The sequence below is a fragment of the Histoplasma capsulatum genome (assembly GCF_000150115.1).
Source record: "Histoplasma capsulatum G186AR genomic scaffold supercont2.5, whole genome shotgun sequence".
In the NCBI taxonomy this organism is placed as follows: Eukaryota; Fungi; Ascomycota; class Eurotiomycetes; order Onygenales; family Ajellomycetaceae; genus Histoplasma; species Histoplasma capsulatum.
This window is the reverse complement of record NW_025544805.1, coordinates 764,253-787,796: the sequence shown is the minus strand read 5'-3', so window position 1 is coordinate 787,796 and position 23,544 is coordinate 764,253. Positions and strand designations below refer to the sequence as shown.

The window sequence follows — 23,544 nt, the reverse complement described above, 5'->3', positions numbered from 1 at the left end:
TGCAAGCAAATCCTATCATAACCTTGAACTCGATCCATTATCTATCAGCTACTTCAGCAGAACAGACAGCGAATAGCCATGCAACCAGAGTTCTGCATCACCCGCCCAAATGGAGTTGTTACTGCACTTATCGCCGTGGACGAATTGCCTCCCTTCGTAACTATTCGTGGCGTTCCTCGGTGTTTGAGCCAAATCGACGACGCTCATGGAATGATCAACGTGGGGACTGTGGGCTCTCGTGGTCAATTTTATACCGTTGACGTTGCTGTCGAATCTAGAACTCATCATATTAATGGGACCCCGAATGGGGAACCGGCTATGACAGCTCAATCCTCTCTTACTATCGAGGGACATGGAGTCTTTCGTCAATCAGGTGGTGTTGATGCAGCGTTTATGAGCCCCAATTCTGAGGGGCGCAACATCATGGCCTGGAGGAACGAGGTTAGCGATAATGCTGTTACCAACACTAGCCGCGAAGTAGCGAAGTTGGTGAGTAATATCGAAACCCGATCACTGTCGTCTGATGCTTGCTTTTAACCTGATAGAGGCGAAAATTAGGATGAAACCCCATCACAGCGCAGAGAATCTGGAACCCAGAATGCGAAAAACCCAAAAACTCCTGCCAAAAAGGAGTTCTGCTCTTTCTGGATTCGTCGGGGGGAGTGTGACTATTCGCAGCAGGGTATGGTGATCTCCCTCAACTTCTGTAAAATTTTAGCCGTATTAAGTCGTTATAGGATGTCTTTTCAAACACGAAATGCCTAGAGATCTCGAGACCCTAGGGCGCCTGGGGCTTCGCGATATTCCCCGCTGGTATCGTGAGAAGTATAAAGTTAAAAGCATCAGTGGCTCTGATGGGATGGATCCACGCATGGACGCTAGCCGTGGATGGAGACCGGTTGGGCCGATGCCAACATTTCCAACCCCCAATTACGGGTTACCTCCTCCAAGATTCAATGTAGGGCTAACTGAAGGAGAAGCTGCAAATTGGGAATCACGCTACGCTCCTGTTTCTGGCCCAATTTTTCCTCCGAATGGAAGCCAACTTGCTTGTGAAATGGGGGGGAATATGCTGCCGATTTCTATCCGTTCCTCCTTTCAAGAAGAACACAACAATAGGGCAGTCTCCATGGCTAATGACAAATCAGCATGGAGGGGCATTGGCCTCCTCACCCAAACCGCCCAGAATGTTTTGGGAGCACATCCCATCCCAGCTCTGGACAGCAACAATATCACGAATGCTGCTGGGAAATCTGCAAGCTATGAACCTGTCGGATCCTGTGCATCCAACATCACACTTCTGACTGGAGCCCCTTCTATGAATTTTACCAATACTGCAAGCGCAGTGGCAAGCTCGCATGGCCTTGATAGAAGCTCTATTGTTCATCCGCACAATCAGACTGATCTCTCTAGAAGCAGCTCCATCTGGGCTGTGACAAGTTGCACCAATGGTGAAATGACCCCAAGTATCCTCTCGCCATTCGATTCCATGGCGGTAACTGAGCCAGAGGGGCCAATGACTCCTGAAAAACTTATGACTAACAAGTCGAAGCCTCCCCTGTCCAAAAGCCCATTCTCTACTGACAATACATTCCGCAACACGCCAACCACGGCCACCAGCGGCCTTGTGGGATCCCATTCCTCTTTCTCATCCCCAATCCCCTCACACGGTCGCGCGCAATCCTTCCGCTCATCTCGTTCTTCATGGACAATTGGACCTACTGGCGGCGGCGCAACACACGTGCCTCTTGAAAACGCTGCTGGCACCTGCACCTCCCATTTTGGTGACAGCGTCCGTTATGGTAGCCCCCACCGCTCTCTCAAGCCAATTGGGTTCAACCAGAACGGAGTAGACTGGCGTCAGCGTCGCCTGAAGCAGATTGTGGAGAATGATCCCTTTGGACTTGGCCTCAATGACGATGTGTGCGCCCCTTGTCCCCGTCGCGGCTGAGGCCTTTCTATCAGCGCTCCTAACGCTTTGTGCGCAGCGGCAGATATTTCTCAGACGACCTTAAGCTTAATATCGAACATGTCATGTTTCTTTCTTTGATGCCGTCGATGTTTCCATCTTGTTTTTCACTTTTTTCCCTCCAAATATAAGCATTCAAACTTCTATCTCTGTGTATCTTGGGAGTCAGATTCATGTAATGAGCACTTTGATGTTCAGTACATGGGATTGGATTTCTTTCGATATAGCTTTGAATCAAAGGTATAGGGTTCTTTCTCTTTTGACATCTGTACGTTGCATGCCTGCTCACTGAACACCTAGCCCCTTATCACTGAGACGAAAATAAATATATTCTAATGACTCCGTTTGTTTCTTCATTATATGATTCACACAAACATGTTTCTTCCTATTTTCATGTTCAATAGCATCATCTCATTCCCCCATCATTGAAAGGTGGTTCTCTCATCTTGTGACCGCCTAGGATAGTGTCTTCAGTCTGAAATGTAATTGGAGAGATGTTTGCATAAATAGAGGCACGGATATTTCATTTTTGCCTCTTAGAAATAAAGGACAAGAAATAAAAATACGATACAATATTTCGTTAAAAGATAAAGCTAAGCCGCAACACCACCAATAATGTACAGATTGCAGAACCGTCCACATGATAAAAAATCTTTGAAAAAAAAAATGGGAAACATGGTAAGGAAAGTAACTCGACACGATAGAAAAGAACTTCCCTAACGTCTTCCAGAAAACGGTTTCCATTGGGCAGGGACACTCCTAGATCGTACAGGTATAGGTTCTTTTCTAGCATTCTCGTCTCCAGCACCAACCCGAAGAGCAGGGTTAAGAGAGGGAATACTGTTGATCGCCCGGCGTACCACTTCATTTCCATCAATGACAGTGGGCCTTTTAGCTTCCGTCAGCCTCATCCTCTCCTGCCGCTTCTCCTCTAACTGCTGTTTCCTCTCCTCCGTCATCGCCCAATCCTTCGGGAAGTTGAATTTTGGCTTCGGCTTGTGGTGGCGGAGGTCTAATGGGACATCCGCGAACGAATCACCTTCCTTCGCCTCTTTGATCAAATTTTCCACCAGATCTCCCAGATATCGCTTGTTCTGGGCTCGGGTAGGATGATTTTCCGCTGACATGCGAATGAGGTCTTGCTCGGGGTTGTAGCGGGGGCCGACCAATTTTAATAGCGTGATGCGTTGCTCCTCGGTGAGGTAATTGGGGACCAGATCTTTCGAACAAAATTCGACGACGACTTTGGTTTCCGCGGGATGTGTCTCGCCCATGTATGTGGTGTATCGGAATCGGAGGAGATGGGTCTCCTTTGGTAAGGCAAAAGGCTTTACATGGTCTAGCGGAGAAGATAAATTAGCAATGTTCCAGTGTTGGGGAGCGAAAATGGAACATAAGAAATGGCGTATAATCCAAGAAGGGAAGAAAGTTGGAACATACTGCTAAGCAAGGGCATTTCCCATGCCGCAATTCGGGCGTATTCTCTCAGCTCCCGGTGTTGTTCTAACTCATCGTATGCCATAGTCGTCATCCCATCCTGCATGTAAGGCTCAGAGTGAAGCCTGTGAATGTCGTCGTTAAAATAATCTTCAACGTCCTCGTTCCCGCCAGTCCAGCCTATAAACGGGGCTCCCTCTTTGTGGATTTCGCTCATAGTCTGTCCGAGACCTTGTTCACGCAGGGTCTGGGAGAGTGTCGTGAACTCACGGTCGAACGTTTCTCGCTGGTCCGGGGCCATTGCATCGTATTGAATACGTTCCGACTCATCAAGTAGGTCTGGAGAGTATTCGGGAACTTCGGTGAATTCATTTTGCTTCAGATGTCTGGAATGACTGAAAGGCGCGAATTGTTGTTGCCGTCGAAAAGCACTGGGTCGCATCGCGCTCCGTTTTGGAGCGGTCTGTCTACAGAAGACCAAAGCGGCCCGGCCGATAGATGTCGTTACCGAAGCCATTGGACCAAAATCGTAGCATATATCAAGATTCCAGACCTCGAGATCTCCCGCAAGACTGAACAATGGAGATAGCTCATGAGCCAAAAATATGGAAGTTTTGGCTTGATCCGGATAAATAAAATATCCGATCTTGAGGTATAACCACTCCTTGAACCAACGTATTCCTTCATCTTCTTCTTCTTCAGCGAAGATTTCATGCGAGCTGGTATCGTGTGGTGAAAATCGGGTTTCTCCAAACGTCATTGCTCTATGGCCTCTTTGAAGCAGGTAAAACTATGTTTTGTGACAGTTGGGGCCACAGCTCCATTCAACGCTCTTGTATTAGAGGTTCTTGGGGAGCCGTTCCTCGAAGCGCTCAAGGCCAACAACTACACGGATCTTCGAATTCAATACGGCCAAATGGGACAGGCCCTGTTCCAGGAATTTAAACAGAAGAATGAACCTATGGTTAAGGAGAAATATGGACTGAATGTCACAGGGTTCGACTTTAACTTGGCTGGCCTCAAGGGGGAAATGCTCGCAGTTAAAGCCGATTCTGACGCAAACAAGGTCGATGGCTTGGTCGTCAGCCATGCTGGTACGTTGTATATTTCTTTGTCGACCGAGACCCAGATTTAGGCTGATGTATCTTCCATCTTCCCTCCTCTATATGGCTGAAGGTTCAGGCACAATTCTTGAAGTTCTTCGCATGGGTTTACCTCTTATTGTGGTCCCAAACCCTCAATTACTGCACAATCACCAAGATGAATTAGCAAAACAGCTAGCAGTCAATGGATACGTAATCCATGGCAAGCTTGGGTATGATGAACTTCCTCATCGCTGCTAGAGTGCGATATGCGCTACGATTTCCGGGGAGTTGTCTAATCTAATTTCTAGAAGCCTAGCAGAGTCCATGGTGGAATCTGAAACTTTTCGGCAGCGCATGCATGAATGGCCTCCAAGCATCAATCAAGAGCATGCTGGCAAGGGCCTCGTCGGAGTGATGGAAGACGAGCTTGGTTTTGTGGATTGATGGCAAACCCAACCTTGAATTACATGCATTGACATAGTTTGTTGAGGCTGGCGATCGAGCGTGGGATACAGCATGTTTTTCATCGTTCTTGTTTGGTCTGATCAACCGTTTTGACGATATGATCATTCCGTGGTTATAGGTAGAGAAATTGTGGGATGCGTGCATTGGACAAGCACATTGAAACCAGGGATAACTCCCCATTTGGCATTGCATGGCGTTAAGAGTGGGTGTTACCAAAATCAATTGTTATTGTTATCTGGTCAATGCCGACATTGCGCCCCTATCTAAATCGATAGGGCTCCCTTTAAGGCGGGGCTAGATATTTTAGACTTAAGAGTATACCCCTATTGTCTGAGAGGCAGTCGTTCATCCGGCATTGACCAACGGGAGTCGAACACGGAAGCGTATTTACATCACTCGGCAGTTGAGCAGTGGTAAAAAAAAAGAAAGAAAGTAAACTTCAAACTATATACCCAATAACTAGATCTACAAAGCTTACGGAATGGGAATTTCTTATTTTTAACTCTCATCTAAGTCTGTGGTATTTGTACGGCATTGTTGTTGTTCCTGTCAGACAGTTTAATCGAGCCGTGGTGGTACCTGGTCCAAGCTCCGACCTCCCCAAAATAAAATAACTCCATGAATTGAGTTGCTCAGATGTTAAACAGACAAACCTCACGCCTTGAGAAATTCAACCTTCCACGCGCAATTCACGCCTTATTTCCACCATTCCACGATCGCACTACTACTCATCCCTCTACGACCGGTTGCGGCCTGCATCCGCTAGTGTCTCAACCCCAACGTCCATCCCTACGAGCCGCAACCAACCGCCCCTTTAAGGTATAACCCTAATCACATACATATTCCTACGAATCATGGCAGAAACGACTCTGCATAATGCACCTATAGTGCTTGACAATGGCAGTGGGACCATACGAGCTGGGTTCGCAGGCGAGGATCTTCCAAAATGCTATTTCCCTTCGTTCGTCGGTCGACCAAAACACCTCCGAGTCCTCGCTGGCGCGCTGGAAGGCGACGTATTTATTGGACAGAGAGCTCAAGAGCTACGAGGTCTCCTAAAAATTCGATATCCTCTCGAGCACGGAATCGTGACAGATTGGGATGACATGGAAAAGATTTGGCAGTGGGTTTACGAAGGGGAACTGAAGACGTTGAGCGAAGAGCATCCAGTCCTATTGACCGAGCCCCCGCTCAATCCGCGGACAAACCGAGACACGGCCGCACAGATTCTATTTGAACAGTTTAATATACCTGCCCTTTACACGTCAATTCAGGCGGTGCTGTCACTCTATGCTTCCGGCCGAACAACAGGCATTGTGCTAGATTCTGGCGATGGTGTTTCCCATGCGGTCCCCGTCTACGAGGGCTTCGCTATGCCAAGTAGTATACGAAGAATTGATGTTGCGGGCCGTGATGTTACAGAGTATTTACAATTGCTCCTGCGGAAAAACGGCTACGTATTCCATACGAGTGCTGAGAAGGAGGTGGTCAGGATGATTAAAGAGAAAACAGGCTATGTCGCCTTGGATCCGAAGAGAGAAGAAAAAGACTGGTCGACAAATGTCTCGAAGGTGGACTCTAAAACCCAGGAATATACTCTGCCGGACGGACACAAACTTAAGGTAAGCGCCACAAATACCGGGCCCACCGCCCCGCGTAGGGAACATTTTTCTGACAGATTGGCATGGGATATCTAGGTTGGAGCGGAACGGTTTCGAGCTCCTGAAATTCTTTTTGATCCTGAAATTATCGGCCTTGAATATCCTGGCGTTCATCAAATCGTGGTAGATGCTATCAATCGGACCGATATGGACCTGCGCAAGGCGCTATTCGGCAATATTGTACTCTCTGGCGGCTCGACTCTATGTCGAGGTTTTGGAGATAGGTTGCTTCATGAGGTTCAACGATTGGCTGTCAAGGACATGAGAATCAAGATTTTTGCCCCTCCGGAACGAAAATACAGTACATGGATCGGAGGCAGTATTCTTGCTGGTCTAAGCACTTTTAGAAAGGTACGTTCGAGTCCTCTTGAGACGCAACCTCCAAATTCGTATACCTTATGGTTCGTTTCAATCACACTCACCGTGTATTTTAATTGTTCCAGATGTGGGTCAGCATCGATGATTGGCACGAGAATCCAGATATAATTCACACGAAGTTCAATTAGAAAGGAGAAGAATTGATGAGGAACTGCACTGTCAAGTCGACACCACTCATTATTCCTCGCTGGACGAGCTATGCATGTGGACAGTCCCAGAGAGCAACTGCACGAAAATGCGCCCCAGAATTGAGAGCAGGTGGACAGAAATGGAGAAGGACCAGATCAGGAGTTATTAGATTAGCCGAGTCGTTTTGATACCCACCCTGCAGACCCCTATTCCCCAACATATGTCGCGTTTCCCCTTTTACCCTTTTACAATCCATGCACAATTTTGATTCGAAACATCTGATGCCCAATAGCAAGGTACATACTGCAGTATCCGTCGTTTGTCAGCTGATTATGTCTGTACAGTACCAACATCTCTTTCTCATTGTGGATTTCAGCGCTTTGATCATTCTCTGTTCTCTTTCTTCCATTTCGCCTCTCGTCCTCAGTTATAGCAGCTCAATGTTATCATACAGCCGCTATTATCTACCGCCCCTTCATCCCTCTGTCGTCATTTCTCGAAATATACCACGGATTTGGAAATGGAGACGAATTGCCCTTTCAGTCAGAAAGGTTCTCCCGAATGATATCCGATTTCCCCGTTTCCGCCCACTTTGACTCTGTCTCTCTCTCTCTCGCATCATCTGGCAGATCCCTCTGTCCTACATATTGCCACTCCCTCTGAGACAAGAAATTTCTCTTCGCGCTCCAGTCTACCCCATTTTCTCGTTTGGTTTTATCTATTTTATTTTATTCCCTTTTTGTTTTGGTTTTGCTTCCTGGTTTCCTGTTGTTTTACTTCCTGGAGATTCTCAAGCAATTCTCTAGTCTGTATATAGATTTATTTTTTATTCTTCTACATGTTCTCGAACCGATCTGTTGATTGCTCTAATGATTGAACAAAAAAAGCAAATTGAAGCGTGGCAAAGAATATCTTAACGAGGCATTTTACTTTCGGTAGAATAACTAAAGACTATATTTTTTTGTTCGTGGCGATCATTCCTTAAATTTTAAGGCCAGAACGAAGGTAAACGAACTGAATAGAAGCGTTTCGCCCCATATTCTTACCCCTACGGGTTTTAGATATTGAACATCAAATTTCCTAACCATGGCAAATGCTGAGCATCAACGCCGTTGGAACTCATCAATAGAATATATATATCGTCAGTGAATATCATTCATTGAAGTAGATAGGTAGGTAGGTAGGCAGATAACTCAGGGGTAAGAATACGGGGTATCTGGGTCAAGTTGGGTCCAATGCAGGAGGAAAAGTGGAGATTGTTCAGTATTTGAATCAATCAGACAGATGTCCAGAAATCTTCAAATCGTCGAGATTCAAGCCGCATTTTCGTACACATTGACATCCAATCATTTCAGCCACAAAATGAAGCAACTTTTGAGCCCCGAGCTTTGTATGATTCTTGGTTTAGTTAATAAGGTAGAAAAAAGATGAATTGAACTTTTTTTTTCAATAAACTATTTAAGAAGTATGAAATGCACTTGACAAGAGCTATATTGATAGACTTATTAAATTTATATCTTGATGGTTGAAGACAGTTAGAAAAGCTAAGAGCTGATATACAAAATATCAATTCTATATCATTTAAAAGTTATTGAATTAAATTGAAGTTATGGTTGTTTGAGATATTCAATTTTTTATAAGGATGGATTTTGGTGACTTTAGAAGAGTAAACAGGTTTTTGAACCATAGGTGTATTCGAGACAAATATGGGATACTTTGTCCTAGGAGGTACCTGTACCTATACCCTAGGGTTTTCGATAGCTTTGTCCCAAGGATGGAAGACAAATAAGAGTTCGAACATTTAGAAACATAAAAGAACTGACAATTAGAGAAACGCCCGTGGGGGAGAAACTGAGATTTAGAAACTGGAGACAGGAGACATTTAGGAAATCCAAGTTATCAAATAAGTCTCATTGCTTTATCGGTGATACCATCTCAGTAGGGATCATATGGGGCTATGTAACGAGGAGGGGAACCGGTGGAAGAAGGCGGTAGAAGGAAATTAAAAGGCGCTTTTAGGATAGCAGATCGTGGGTCTCGTAAGTCATTTGAAAAACGGTAGTGGCAATGTGCACAAGAATGTAAGAGATATGTGATGGGGATAGACCATGGAGCTGGATGTCTGTTGTTCGAGGTGAGCAATTATATGTCAAGCATATGTTCGGTTGGTGACACGCCTCGAGAGCAAAACAACGACCTCGATTCCAACCCGCCCTGTCATGAGTAGCCCATGAATTTCCCCCACCGCATTTCAAGATTCCTCCTCGTTTTATTCTTGAGCGGATCCGCGTCTATGGACTCAGTGCTAGACGCGGTCTTCACGCTCCCTCTGCTGCATTTGCGCGACAGGTCAAAACCCTCCGGTATTATCGTGTTTCCTGCACCTCCCCTTCCGACGTGGAAAACTGGGGCCACTTCTTTCTCGCGTCGCAATTGGCGCTCCAGCTCTTCGTCGAAACTGAAGATGGCCCGTTCACTATAGCTGTGTACATTGCCAGCGCCTGTACGGCCGGTGAAACGCACTTGCGGTCGGTTATTCAGAGCAGCGGCTGGGCCTGTGCTCGTGGTTGATTGGCTTGATGAGACTGTGGTCTTTTTCAGAGAGATGACATTGCCAGCGCCACCACGAGCAGTGTGCGTGACGGGACGCGTGGTGTGGGAGATGGAAGGAAGAGGTTCAACCAAGTGGTAGGACATGCTTGAATGTTGGGTCTTATGGAGCTGATTTATTCCGAAGGTCTGACTTGTTATTTTGAAACACTTGAGAAATGGAATAAGGATATTTTACGACAGCGATAGCCACGAATAATAAATAAATAATAAGAGAAAATGGGTGCCGCGGTTTGAGAGCAAAACAGTTTCAAATATTATTAACAAGCTTTCAACAGCATTTTCCTTCGAAGTCAGCAAGCCAGGTTCGTTCGCTTTTTATAGTCGGGGCCACCCACCTCTGTTCTGTACCTGGATGCTCTCTGGTGAGCGGCAATGCGGGGGCCTCAGACACCACTGGGCTCGGCACTACTCTCTAACACATCACAAGGCCCAGCCCGAGCCTGCCAACAAAGTTCGAGCGCAAAAATAGAACTACCTGGATACAAATTGTCCATGGAATGAAGTTACCGTTCGTTGGGCCGCCCTGGTTGGGACTTGGGTGGCGCTTCGCTCCCTCGTCTCAAGTCCTGCTGTTGCGATTGGTCGCCAACCCTGTTTCTGTTACGAGGCCGTGGACACCAGCCTCCATTAGCTGATGGCTCATACTCGAGAGCCTAAAAGCAGCATTCCAGCATTCCCAGAAATCGGATGGCGCCGTAGAGTCTCATCAAGAAAAATGACTTTTCACCGTCATTTGGTGGACGTTTCACCACGCCGCTTTAGTTTCCCGCAAACCAAACCCATGAAGGAAGCGCCTCTCGACTCTCAGCCGTGATTCACGGGAGTTGCTGCGCTTGAGAGATTCATCTGTCCAGCTTCGGGGATTTGCATACTAAGAAATCCCACAGTGTCCTCTTGGAAGGAAACCGTAAGCGGTAGCGCCGTTGCGGCAAGTTACTTGGGTATTTGAGTTATATGACAGGGCACTTTTCTGGCCGAGAGCTGGCGTTGTCGCAGGGGGACGAAGCAATGAAATCATTACTACTAATAGTTTTACCATGAAATGGCAAAAACCACCAACAGCAGCCATTACCAACGTGTTACTCTGCACAATACATTAGACGTACAAGACATGTACTTGGTCATCAACTGTCAGATCTCAAAGACCTACTTGGTATTGGCAATTTTACAGAGCACGGAGTAGTCGTTGAATGGATCAAGGCCGAGAACTTTGGGGTAATGCTTTGCAACCTGCAAACTACTGTGATCACTGCCAATAAATTTCCTTTTCTTCAGGCTAAAATTATAAACAACAGCCAAAGCTGCACGACTGACGTATATGGTCAAAGGTCAAGCCCCTGGAAGAGATCTGTTCGTCACGAGGATATGTTTTTTGGCGGGTTGAGTTCTGAATGAAATATTACTCAACAACAAAGGCTCTCCTCCACTTTGATTGGAGATGCTCAGTTGATGGCATCCGCTCTTCAAAAGAAATAGCGCAACCGACGGGACGACAATACTGCGAAGGATGCTTATGCTAGTTCGGCACAATCCCCTTTTTGGTGCCACGCATAGACCTGCATCATTCTCGGACCGCTGGAGCCATTGTCAACTTCGTTACCAGGAAAAAATACCCCCTTTGAGCCTTGCGCCATTTAACAGCCCCAGTAATGATGAGTTCAAATCCTCAGCATCTGTCGCAATGAGCATAATAATACCATAATACTACCCAGCGGCAACCAGGTCAATATCCAACATGAATAGCCAATTGGCAATGCCCACGACCGGCGCTCGTCTACGGACAACAAAAAAAAAAAAAAAAAAAAAAAAGTAAAACTTTCATACCTTCATCGATAATGAAGCAGGCAGGCTGCATCGCCGACATTAAAATTAACCTAGGGAGAAAAAACAGACTTTATGGCTAGGCGGTGAAGGAAGATATTTCTAGAAATTAGATTTATTCAGTCTCGTAAAATCCCTCTTGGATTTTCTTGAGGAGAGTGAGATCATTGACGAACAGTTAGGTCTATACTAGTATCCGTCTCTATATACTTGAATACATTGCCTCCTTCAGCAATATGATAGAATAGAGGAACTATTGCCAATGGGGATCTGGAACCGCAAGATGATATCGATTTCATTTGTCTGCGCATTCAACTATCGTACAAAATTACTCCCTGGCCATTTCTGTGCCCCTCAATTCAATTCCTCTCAGGTGATACTTTCCAAACAAACACAACAAACACAACAAACAATGGATGCTCTATTCTGCCAGACTGGACCGCCTTCAAACCTAACCTCATCCCGTTTCTTCAGTTAGCTGGCGCAACTGCATCGTTATTTTCCACGAAGATCCATAGGCTGGGACAGGGCCCGTTATTTTCCACAGTATTACAATTTTGAAGGTCTACTTGTATACTCATCATCAGCTTCCAGGTTGCGATTAAACAAGGTCAGGCGCATTGCAACAACTCTGTTCTCAGCTCAAGCTGTCCTTGCGCAGAGAGCAAGCTACTAGTATTTGGGCAAGTTTCGACGGATGCGCGTTCGCTACCTTGTTTGTTTATACACAATATAAAGAAATACATTTGTTGGGAGGTATATACAGTTCTTAGAGAAGGGGAAGATTCCCCATAGCAGGAATTGAGGTTTTGGTGGCAACTTCAACGCCCATAATCAAAAATGCCGAAATATAAGTCGTCCCATTTTATTCATTTCCAGAATTTCTTGTTGATAGAAACCGCCTGCTGACATCCTGTTTACTCTTCTGTAGGTTTCCCCGGTCGATTGTCCTGCTGCATCGCCCAATGGCCTTTCGTCTCTACCCTCCGAAGGCTTTGATTTGACAGAATTACCTGAGGGAGCGGAATATCGCGAATGTCATCAATGTTAACAAATGAATTACCTAGGCGACTACTGCGATGTATACCTGACTCATGATTCGATGAGTGTGCGGAAGGCGCATAATTCAGGTCGCAATCATTTACGAAATGTCGTCGAATATTATCAAGGTACGCCGAGACTCTCCTCCCAACTTCAGCATGCGGGACCGCAGAGAGTCTTCGCAGTTTTGCAAGGATTCCCTCTCCTTTAACGTCACTTAAACTAACAGCCCTTCGTCTGCTTCAGAAATTGGTCATGAGAAAGCACAGTCTGTTATCGATTCTATAACAAATTCATATGCGGCTGAAGGCCAGGCAAGCTCGAATCCCATGCTTCAACAACCTGGCGCACCCGGCGCATACCCCCCACCAGCTTTCGGTTTCCCAGGTAAGTTCCCGTGGGACATTTCCCTTATCCCTTCCAACTCCCCTCTCCTAATATCCTCTCATTAGGACGGCCGGGAATGCTGCCGCCCCCACCACCGTTCGGCATGCCCGGTGCGCCTCCCGGAGCACCCCCTGGAGGAATGATTCCACGTAAGTCCACCAATTTTTTACAACCATTTCCGTATGAAAAGGAAATAAAAGAGAACAGTCATCCCCAAATCATCTCAGCTAATAAATCTGTCCAGTCCCAGGAGGTCGTGGCATGCCTCCCTTCCCACCACCACCCCCCTTCGGAGGCACGTCGGGCGGACCCCCTATGCCAGGCGACCTACCACCTCCACCACTCCCCAACATGCCGTCAGGCAACATCCCTTTTCCCCCTCCAAACGGCTTCCCTCCTAACTTCCAATTCCCCCCACCCGGTGCAGCAGGCTTTCCTCCGCCACCCATCCCAGGCCAAGGGCAAACGCAAAGCACAAGCCCCGGTCCAGGGGCGACAGGTACCCCAGTTCCGCCCCCTGGTTTTCCGTTACCCGGTGCTCCACCCCTTGGGCAGTCTGCAGGGATAACCCCGCCGCCTGGGGTGCCGCAAAAGCCAGCATCATCGCCGGGGCCAAGTCAAGAAGGGAAATGACCCGAGGCACTTGGGCTTTTGTTTGTATTTCCTGTACGAAAATATGTGCATGTATCATGTATTCCCCCAAAATCATTATTTTATTTTTTTTGCTTCTTTTTTTGTTGTTCTGCAACCATATACAACTCGTCACTGACGTGCTGTTCTTTTCCTTGCTTCTTCCTGTTTTTTTGTCCCTTAATCCTTTACATTCTAGAGTAATGGAGCCTTCCTTTTTAAAATTAAATCAAGTTAAATCAAATTCGAATCCCCAGGTCAGAAGAGATCGGACTTTTCCTTCTCTCCGTCTCATCTCATATATCTTTTCAAATAAAATAGAACAGGGCGTTTGTAATTTCCCATGTCATCCATCGGTTATCCTGAAGGGATCTGACAATCGACAACCCATATCAAATTACAGCCTACTTTTACTACCGCTTCTCATCGGCTGAGTTGATACCCGTCTTGTTACTTCAATATATAAGTTTTGCTACATATACGCGTCCTATTGCGTACCAAATTGAAGATAGATAATTCAGCTTATAGACGTGGAGAGGTTGATACATTGATTCAGGGATTCAGAAACCGTCCCACTCCCGCTCCAAAAAAAAAGGGACAGAAAATGAAATGAACGGACCCTGGGGAAGAGAAACAAAGAAAGGCCAGGCCGTAAATGAAAAACTGAAGAGAAAAGAAAAAAATAAATAAATATAAATATTAAAAAAAAAAAACCCTCCCCGACAGGGAATCGAACCCTGGTCTCCCGCGCTTGACAACTTTAGCCGATGACAAGCGGAAATCATGACCACTAGACCATCGAGGATACTTTCTTGGATCCGTGAACCCCGCCCCTCGTCACATAGTTAACAAACTATACACCAAGGTACTTGGAGCGTTTGCACGTGGGATGAGCGTTTGGAGCCCTAAACCACATTTTATATATCTCGTATGAAGAAGTTTGCTGCGAGAAGGTTTTCTTTTTTTAAGGTTTCGTTTAAAGCCAAGTGATGAATGAGAGGATGAAAGGTGTTTGGGTACTCGGACCTTTTTGCTGATGGCTGATAGCCACCGTCTATCTGAAGAATGTAATACGTAAGGGAAAGGAAAAGGAAACGAAAAAGTTAAAACCTAGTTCGCTTAGACAGAATAATTAAATCAAAATTTAAATAAGGTTTTAAATGAGCATATGTACATGAAAGATTATTTCCAAATGTATGTACAGTATGTATAAAGACAAGGAGAGTGGTTGAGCTTCAAGGAATTTTTTCCTTTTGGAAAACAAGAGTTTACAAAAATAAGAGATTGTACAGAGACCAACAAGGAAAAGTTAAATATTAAAGAATGAAAGGCGGGATAAAAATAAGGAGACAAAAATATATGCAACAAACTTGGTTTCTTTTCCACAGATTACAGAAATGTATACCACATCGAACGCCTAAAGAGAATATAGGAAAAACAAAAATCAGTAGAGTGGGTTGCAAGGAGGGAAAGCTAAGTGTATAATCTGTGGGGTGAGGACGGGATTGAATGTTTCAAGTTCATTCAAAGAGCAAGAGCTTACGATAAATAAAAAATAGTAAAACGGAAGATAAAAAATAGCCTTTAAGTAACATGATTAACGCCAAACAAGTCCAACCCGCGAGAATATGTTATTGTGAAAATAAAATAAGGAAAAGGACAAAGCTATTTCCCAGCCTTAGAGCTGACCCGGGTCATCTCTTCATTTTTTGGAATAAGGGCAAATGCCAGCATCATCCATTCTCCAAAACCTCAATGCTCGTATCCTGCGCCGCGTTGCCATGGACTACTGTTGTTGTTCATCCTATATTGAGCCGGATTCGAAGTCGCCGATGGAGAGCTTGGGAAAGGAGATGTGGTAATGTTTCGGGGCGCAGGCGATATGTTTTGTGCTCGAGAGTATGGAGCCTGGGTTTGATATGTTGGAGGTGGGGCACCACGAGCAGAGCTGTCGGCAGGGAATAAAGGCATAGATGATTCCAGCGGAGAGTGTGGCTGTTGACGCTGTAGGCTTTGTGCTGGGGAATCTGCCCTGTTAGGGTAAAAGCCGGATAGCGAGGACGAGTCCTCAAATGATTTCGTTTCACCACGAGCGGTCGCTCCAAGAGCATCGAGCTCGGTTGTCAGCTGAGTCTGGGATTTCATAAAGGATCCGCGGTCGTCTCTCATGGGCTGGTATCGCGTATCTGGATTCTTAGACACGATAGCATACACGGACGAGATGAGGACCCAAAATAAGCAGGATAAGGGCGAATACTGCATTGACAACGAAAAAGACAACGCCCATGATGCCAGTGACAAGACCCTAGAGAAGGTTAGTTTCTAATTCGATCGGGGGGGATAATAATACAGGGACTTAGCTGTCACCTACGGGCTGATTAAATACTTGGGTGAAGAAGAGGAGAAGGATGACATTGAAGAAGTTGACCGCGGCGATTGAGATGTTGAAAATATTGGTTTTTTTGTCCATCCATGGCCTCAGTACACTGGCAGCGATCAAAACGGCCGCTTCAATAATAAGGAGAGCGACAGCTTGAACAAGGGGAGCCGGCTGTGCCAACCCAATGAACATGCTCTTGACCAAAATATAGACTAGGACGGGGATGACGCAGTAGTAGGCCGTTGCCCTGTACTGAACATAGAGGAAACCCCATTTGTTCAAAGCCGCAGGATCTGAGTATAAGATATAAGCTGGATTTTTATGGAGCTCCACCGACCTCTTGGCCAGGCGAATGACAGTAAACGCAGCGAAACCGAGAGACGCAGCCATCGAAATGAGCATGAACACGGCCAAAACAACTTCAGCAGGCGAATCTCGCCTAGTGAGCTCCCATAGGCAGAGAATGCACATTTGGGGGAAGCCAATAAGTACCTGGAGAGTGGAACTGTTAGAAAATTCTGTCATATCCGCACGGGATAGCGGCAACTTACCAAGCGGAACAGAATGCCTCTCATGATAATCTTCCATCCGTTTCGGAAATCTTGAAACTTACCACCCTTAATCCATCCTTTCTTCGACGCGACTTCGCAATAACCCTTGAATAACGCTACCAGTCCCAGGACAAGAACGACAAAAAAGACAAAAAAGATCAAGCCAGTCATGAAGATGTTTGTCATTTCGATATTCGCGCGGAAACCAACTCTTTCAATGCCCCGAACAATGGTGGTTGTCACCTTCTCGTTGATAGTGTTATCATTATTTGTCCGTTTCAAAAGTCGACTAGGAACATTGGAAATAATTTTGTTGCCCCATTCAATGGCGCGCTTCTGCACATGAACGGAAGTGGATCCGAGCGTAGACAAAACTGTCGATGGCCGGCCACCAGTCGATCGTTGGTACCAAGTGCAAATGCGTTGTAGAAATTCGACACGGATGATGCCCATGCTCCACTGGAAGTTTTGAGTCCAAGACTGCACGATTGGTGGGAGACTGACACTGGACATTCCGATCATGGCCTGGGCTTGGAAGAACCCAAATAGTGATAGCGCATTAGCTGCAACATGGGCAGCGGTATTCGAGTGGCCTAGCCCAGATGTGATGGCAGAGGCAACCAATCCAAGACCAGCAATTATGGCGACAATCCAACCCACGGCCTTTTGATAGACAGTATTGCCATTGGAAAAGTCGGGCTTCTAGACAAGCAATGCTTTTGTCGGTGTTGGTTTGATTGATATAGACTCTGATCTTAAGATCGATATCGGGTACTCCGTATGCAACAGCTGTACTTAAGGGTTAGATAAAGCAGAGAGGTATAGTCAGAGGATAGGGGTGCCACTGTGGCAAGCTCACTTGGAACATTGTCGAGTGCGTCCTTGGAAAGATTTGGGAGGTTGAAGTCGTAATTGATGGGGCCGGCCTGCATGGGGCAGAGGGATTCTAAATCAAAGCCTTTCACTGTACAGGGATTGAGGGTCTCCCTCAATATTTGGTGTCCATAGGCGAACACTCGGGCGTCTGCGGTAACGTAGCCGGTAATTGACGAGACGCCAATAACTTGCACATGGAGAGTATTGTTGTCAGGAGTGAGGAGGATATTGAATAAGCTAGTGGTGAAGTTGGAGTTGTCCTGGCAAGGCATAAGGGAATCCGACCGGATCAATTTTACAGCCGAGACATAAGGGGTGAGTGGGAGGAAGGCGACGAAAAATGAGAGAATTGCGAGGGGCTTCATGGTGAATTTGGGGGGAGGAAGCGAAGGGGATTAAATGATGTGCAGCATTCAACACAGAGATGCCCTCTGCTCGAAGAGGAATCAGGTACTCCAGAGCACCTGTGTCCTGTATATTATTATCAATGCAACCGAAAAGATGAAACGAGGTCGAAGTGGAGGGATCGATCGATGGATCGATGGATGGGATTATTTTGACTTCGTTCAAGGGAGAGTGATCGTTCCTGGGCTAGGCCTGCTGGATGCAATGTGCCACACACGAAGGTTGTCGAGTCAACGATCGAGGAAGAGTTTCGTAAAAGATCGACCGAATAGAGCAGAAGAGCGAGCGGAGTAACGTGGCAGTAGTTGATTACGGCACGGATAAGCTGGTGATGAAGATGCAACGAACGATGGTGTTCCCACAAGTTGGAAAGCGGGAACGATAGAAAAACGAAAACAAGTGAGCGGAAGACGACGGAAGCGACTATTGTAGGTAGAGGTAGATGGTCGTCAAGAAGGTTGTCGTGACAAAAGAGACAACCTGGAAGAGAGATGGGAATAAGAAGAAGAAGAAGGAGAGAGAAGAAGTCAATAAGAAAAGAGGTGAGGTGGAGGTGAGATGAAGCGATGAGGCGACGTTGGATGACGGGAAGGAGGAGCGAGAAGGTGCGCGATGCGGTTAGGCGCCTTATATGGCCGTATTACATTACATGTAAGATAACTTGGCAAACCTTACTAGTGCAGTGGTCTCGGAGTAGACACTCATGCGAACATAGGCTCCCCACACTCACCAAGGCACACGGCTAATGGTGGATTTGATCAGTTAGCGAGGGTCTTGAAATGTGAAAACTTATTACCGTTGAGAGAGGACGGATGATGTGGTTGACAGTGTCGAGAGCGTTTATTTCTGGCTGAAAATCAGAGCCATAAAAAACAGCAAGGGAACCAAGATCTCGGCCGTACATTACCTAGGTGTCGCTGGTGTGTGCGCTGAGCCACAATCCGCTGCCCGATCCTGGCGTGGAATACTGTGTATGCCGTACGGTGTGTACGGCGTTTACAATACACCGTCACGGGGGTTGATGTCACTGCCCGATGCCCTACGACACGCGGCCTGGAGGTTGGCTTGGATATCTCCTGTGTCACGGATATATTGCGTAGGAACTATGCGTGTGTAAACCAGAGCGGGCGAGGAAGCAAAACATCTCCCATTTCGCCAATCTCAAATGTTGTTGTTGTTTTGATGATTACATCGAACCTTGATGGCAATTATTTTTTCGTTACTGAAACCCCCCTAGCCACCTTGCTGCCATCCTCAAGCCCCATTTGATCCGCATAAAGGTGCATTCGTCATTGTTGCTGAATCTGAGTAAAATTTTATTTTCGCCATCCTGCTATCCTGCCATCCTGCTCCGGAACCGTGTATTGAATAGCTAACATAATAATACTCCAGCGTCAAGCATAAACTACATCTTTTCCTCTCTGACAGGGAACATCTCCATTGTTCCACCGTGATGAGAAGGGCCCCTGGCCAAGGGCTCCTCACCCCACCAACTGTCTAACCATTTTAGCTTGCACAGCCTCTTGTCTTGCAAATTCTCCCCTTCTTCTTCGGCTTTGCACTTTTGCCCCTATTTCTCGGGAATTTCTCATCACAAGTGGTTAGCAGATAGAAATGCAGAAGAGCGCCCTTTTTTTTTTTTTTTTTTTTCGCATCCTGTGTGAACTTGTCTTCACCAACTCGATGGTAGATTTACCCATGACTGGCTAGGCGGGTCCTTCTCAAAGAAGACGGCGTTTTATGTGTGTGCCAGATCTTGCATGTTAAGAATAAGGATTGGCTGCAGGAACAGGAGGCAGAGCAAATAATAACTACGCGGGTAAGAGTGGTCAGGCCCAGCCAGACCTGGCTTTCTGAGTGCAGAGGAGAGCGGGTGGGATGAGAGAGAACCTCCCATTGAATCAGAGGGTGTTAATAAGTAATTAACCCCCTGGCCTTACCACTGCGCGGTGTATTGATGTTTATATATGCTACGTTCAAGTGTGTGCACCGTGCGATAGATATACATAGGTTGATTTACGTAGGCTGGAGTTTTGATTCTCTTTGGCTGGCTGGCTGCTTGTTTATGGCCAGCTCCGGGGGGTAACTTTGTGAGTGGAGGAAATACTGCAAATGATCATTTCCTCCTACCCATGACAGGTAGTATCTCAGTCGAAATTAATAAAGGGGCTTTGTCTCTTGTGTTGAATCCCCCACACACGTCATGTTTTTGTCTCACTCATTACTGTTCTACAATAGAACTGGTGAGAGATGAGAGAAGGTACTAATTAGTATTTATCTAAAATCAGTTTATCCAGGATATGCACACCCCCAATAGATTAGCCATGTGTTTTATATACATACATGTTTGAAATGCAGTGGGATGATGGATGATCTTTGATTAATCTTTGATACTGTGTATGGCTCTAGCAGTTCTACATCCTCTGTGTGTTTGGATATGGGTGTGTCTATGTGTGTGTGTATGTGAATTCCTTTCTCTGATCTCTGATCTCTAATCTCATTAAAGGTTTTATCTAGTTTGCTGTCACGGGAAAGCACAATTTAATCCACAGAAAAACCTTTATTGTCTATTCTTTATGTAATTCATTGAAGAGAACTTTTCTAGACAAATTCAAACTTCAGCATACGCCCTTTTTTTCTTGATAGTTACAGATACCCATTAGCATGTCGACAGAGGCATCAATATGCGGTACACTAGTCCGCAACGGGAAGCCGAGGAAGTCTCCACCAGAGCCAACAAAATCCACTTTTATTTTTTTTTTTTTTTGCAAGCCAAACGCAAAGAACTAAAAATTAGGTAAACTCGACAACAACGTCGGGGTGCACAGAGGAAAAGAAAGAGAGAGGAAGAGCCAAAAAAAGGGAAAGGAGAAACACAGGAATATGCCAATAACGATGGAAACGGCTAAGGAATCCTCTAAAAAGAGGAAAAGAAAGCATGGAAATTCCGGCGAAAGCATTCGGAAGAAGGAGAAAGCTACCACCCTACCAGGAACTGATGCCCCCAGCGCTGCTCCCTCAGCAACGTTGAGGAAACCGAAGGAGTCCAAGAAACGCAAAACAGATCATTCTGATGTCAGCGATGGGGAGGAGGACGGGGACCTTGGCAAGATAGCTAAGGCGAATGAAGAGGAGCCTGACCGTGAGCTGGAAACGACTGATGAAGCGGAGCAGGTGGAGTTACCCCAAAGTTCAGCTGGGGAGAAAGACGGAGATGCGGACAAAGAACAAGAAGTAGATAGCGACGAGGAGGGGGAAGAAAAGCCAACAAATGGAAAATCAAATGAAGTCCAGCTGGAGTTACCCTCTGTGAACGCCGTGTCGCTTCCGCAAACAGAAGCGGAACCGCAGAAATTCTCGGAGCTGAACCTGTCCGACAAGACTATGAAGGCGATTGCGGATATGAAGTTCGAGACAATGACGGAGATTCAGCGCCGGGGAATACCTCCACTCTTGGCGGGGAGGGATGTTCTGGGTGCGGCGAAGACAGGGTCGGGGAAGACGCTGGCGTTCTTGATACCTGCTGTGGAGATGCTGAGTGCACTGAGGTTTAAACCGAGAAATGGTATTGTTGCTTCAATCTCCCGCAGCCTCGTCTTCCGTCTTTGGTCTATTTGCTTATAATTATAATTTTGTTTATGTTTTCATAAATGGAAGAGAAAAAACTTTTTATTAGCTAACGTGACTGCTTCTTGTTGTTTTAGGAACGGGTGTTATCGTTGTGTCCCCAACTCGAGAACTTGCGTTGCAGATATTTGGTGTCGCGCGAGAGCTGATGGCTCACCACTCACAGACATACGGTATCGTTATTGGAGGAGCGAACAGGAGGGCTGAAGCAGAGAAGCTTACGAAAGGCGTTAATCTGCTAATTGCGACTCCCGGCCGCCTTCTTGATCACCTTCAAAACACGCAAGGATTTGTGTTTAAGAACCTCAAGGCTCTTGTGATCGATGAGGCAGACCGGATTCTCGAAGTCGGCTTCGAAGATGAAATGCGCCAGATCATTAAGATCTTGCCTGCTGAGGATAGGCAAACAATGTTATTCTCGGCCACGCAGACGACAAAGGTAGAAGACCTTGCCCGTATTTCGCTCCGGCAGGGACCGCTTTATATCAATGTCGATCACCGCAAGGAGCACAGCACAGTCGAGGGCTTGGAACAAGGCTACGTCATCTGCGATTCCGACAAACGATTTCTCCTCCTCTTCTCGTTCCTGAAGCGTAATTTGAAGAAGAAGATAATTGTTTTCTTCTCCAGCTGTAACTGCGTCAAGTACCATGCCGAATTACTGAACTATATCGACCTCCCCGTCCTTGACCTCCACGGCAAACAGAAACAGCAGAAGCGCACAAATACGTTTTTCGAATTTTGCAATGCAACTCAGGGGACGCTGATATGCACGGATGTTGCCGCGAGAGGCTTAGATGTAGGTGGTTTTATATATAGCGAAGTTTTTCACTTGAGGGACGGCGATCGCAGTAGTATCTGACATATAATCATATCCAGATCCCCGCTGTTGATTGGATCGTTCAATTCGATCCTCCCGATGATCCCCGGGACTACATCCACCGCGTTGGCCGAACAGCACGTGGCGCAAATGGCAAGGGTCGAAGCTTGATGTTCCTACAGCCATCTGAAGTGGGCTTCCTCAAGCACCTGAAGGAGGCTCGAGTCCCCGTCGTCGAGTTCGATTTCCCAGCTAAAAGGATTGTCAACGTTCAATCTCAGCTGGAGAAACTCATCGGACAGAATTACTATTTGAATAAGGTAAGTTTAGATATATTTCAATATTTCAAATCAGGGGTGTTGTCAGCTGCTTTACCTAATTGTGTTGCACCGTATCTATCTGCTACCCTTTCCAGCACCGTATCGGTTGAAAATCCCCATGGACGCACTAACCATACGTTTTTTTTTTATCAAAAAATACTAGTCCGCCAAAGACGGATACAGATCGTACTTGCAAGCTTACGCCTCACACTCGCTCCGCTCCGTCTTTGATGTCCACAAACTCGATCTCGTCAAAGTAGCCAAGAGCTTTGGCTTTCCAACCCCTCCCCGCGTCGACATTACCCTAGCCGCCAGCATGAGCCGGGATAAAAAGCAACAGGGTCGACGGAATTATGGCAGTCAGCCTAAACATGCGCCGAAGTTTAAACGGAAGGCGGAGGCTTAAGGTGTGGGTTTAGTCCAAGACGTTGAAGTTGCGTCTTGGCATGAACGTGACATATATATACATACCGCGCATACGATAAACATCCCTCCTGTGCTTTATCATCGGTTTTTTTTTTATGTTCTGTGGATAGGTAAATGGTGTACTAGATAGTTAGGCGTTGACGCATCGCTCTCTCTTTGTTTTTCCGTTTCGTTGCTTGATTACTAGACAAAAAACATTCGGAGGATTTGGCCTACCAACACCCTCTAAAGGGCCCTTTAATTTCTTTGTGGCTCTTGAAAACCAAAATACGTGGAAGGTAATGTGATGAACTATATATACCCGGGTAGACCTCTAGAGGAACGAGCCCATCTATGCAGTTACATGAATGTATGTGCTTCTGAATCATCCAATTATCTGTTGCTGGAGAAAATATTTAGACGCTAATAAAACTTGCGCGCTTTCCTTCCCCCCTCCCCCCCAACTTTCTTTTAACATCCCTCCCTTATTTTAATGTAGAAGCAGGTAAAGAAAATTAGCATAGAGAATGAAGAAACTAACACA

At 46.2% G+C, this 23,544-nt stretch overlaps 9 protein-coding genes and 1 non-coding gene across 10 annotated transcripts; 6 read left to right on the top strand and 4 right to left on the bottom strand.

Moving 5' to 3' along the window:
* Positions 1-78: 78 nt before the first annotated feature.
* On the top strand, positions 79-1,951 carry HCBG_04217 (C-x8-C-x5-C-x3-H zinc finger protein; the record flags this gene model as incomplete). Its single annotated transcript, XM_045431266.1, has 3 exons — positions 79-489; positions 559-682; positions 738-1,951. The coding sequence occupies 3 exons, from the start codon at positions 79-81 to the stop codon at positions 1,949-1,951; spliced, it is 1,749 nt and encodes a 582-aa protein (XP_045287819.1).
* A 326-nt stretch (positions 1,952-2,277) lies between these two features.
* HCBG_04216 (mitochondrial 37S ribosomal protein RSM24) lies at positions 2,278-3,965 on the bottom strand (the record flags this gene model as incomplete). The annotated part of the gene is made up of 2 exons (XM_045431265.1): positions 2,278-3,308; positions 3,410-3,965. The coding sequence occupies 2 exons, from the start codon at positions 3,921-3,923 to the stop codon at positions 2,686-2,688; spliced, it is 1,137 nt and encodes a 378-aa protein (XP_045287818.1).
* Positions 3,966-4,172: 207 nt separating this feature from the next.
* On the top strand, positions 4,173-4,935 carry HCBG_04215 (UDP-N-acetylglucosamine transferase subunit alg13; the record flags this gene model as incomplete). The annotated part of the gene is made up of 3 exons (XM_045431264.1): positions 4,173-4,500; positions 4,583-4,721; positions 4,800-4,935. 3 exons carry the CDS (start codon positions 4,173-4,175, stop codon positions 4,933-4,935), a joined length of 603 nt encoding a protein of 200 aa, XP_045287817.1.
* Positions 4,936-5,810: 875 nt separating this feature from the next.
* Positions 5,811-8,043, top strand: HCBG_04214 (centractin; the record flags this gene model as incomplete). Its single annotated transcript, XM_045431263.1, has 3 exons — positions 5,811-6,578; positions 6,654-6,968; positions 7,061-8,043. 3 exons carry the CDS (start codon positions 5,811-5,813, stop codon positions 7,121-7,123), a joined length of 1,146 nt encoding a protein of 381 aa, XP_045287816.1.
* Positions 8,044-8,553: 510 nt separating this feature from the next.
* HCBG_04213 (uncharacterized protein) lies at positions 8,554-10,013 on the bottom strand (the record flags this gene model as incomplete). Its single annotated transcript, XM_045431262.1, has 1 exon — positions 8,554-10,013. The coding sequence occupies one exon, from the start codon at positions 9,819-9,821 to the stop codon at positions 9,342-9,344; it is 480 nt and encodes a 159-aa protein (XP_045287815.1).
* A 2,599-nt stretch (positions 10,014-12,612) lies between these two features.
* Positions 12,613-13,857, top strand: HCBG_04212 (uncharacterized protein; the record flags this gene model as incomplete). Its single annotated transcript, XM_045431261.1, has 4 exons — positions 12,613-12,727; positions 12,846-12,986; positions 13,052-13,135; positions 13,231-13,857. 4 exons carry the CDS (start codon positions 12,613-12,615, stop codon positions 13,617-13,619), a joined length of 729 nt encoding a protein of 242 aa, XP_045287814.1.
* Positions 13,858-14,331: 474 nt separating this feature from the next.
* On the bottom strand, positions 14,332-14,421 carry HCBG_11029. Its single transcript has one exon. It is a non-coding gene; the product is annotated as a tRNA-Asp (tRNA).
* Positions 14,422-14,966: 545 nt separating this feature from the next.
* On the bottom strand, positions 14,967-17,788 carry HCBG_04211 (DUF907 domain-containing protein; the record flags this gene model as incomplete). Its single annotated transcript, XM_045431260.1, is given in 7 exon segments — positions 14,967-15,033; positions 15,160-15,809; positions 15,829-15,921; positions 15,988-16,488; positions 16,548-17,249; positions 17,296-17,336; positions 17,407-17,788. The coding sequence occupies 6 exon segments, from the start codon at positions 17,786-17,788 to the stop codon at positions 15,369-15,371; spliced, it is 2,160 nt and encodes a 719-aa protein (XP_045287813.1).
* A 482-nt stretch (positions 17,789-18,270) lies between these two features.
* HCBG_04210 (uncharacterized protein) lies at positions 18,271-19,232 on the top strand (the record flags this gene model as incomplete). The annotated part of the gene is made up of 5 exons (XM_045431259.1): positions 18,271-18,381; positions 18,507-18,589; positions 18,705-18,887; positions 19,066-19,108; positions 19,221-19,232. 5 exons carry the CDS (start codon positions 18,271-18,273, stop codon positions 19,230-19,232), a joined length of 432 nt encoding a protein of 143 aa, XP_045287812.1.
* A 1,491-nt stretch (positions 19,233-20,723) lies between these two features.
* HCBG_04209 (ATP-dependent RNA helicase HAS1) lies at positions 20,724-23,391 on the top strand (the record flags this gene model as incomplete). Its single annotated transcript, XM_045431258.1, has 4 exons — positions 20,724-21,393; positions 21,533-22,254; positions 22,335-22,595; positions 22,759-23,391. 4 exons carry the CDS (start codon positions 20,724-20,726, stop codon positions 22,999-23,001), a joined length of 1,896 nt encoding a protein of 631 aa, XP_045287811.1.
* Positions 23,392-23,544: the final 153 nt, after the last annotated feature.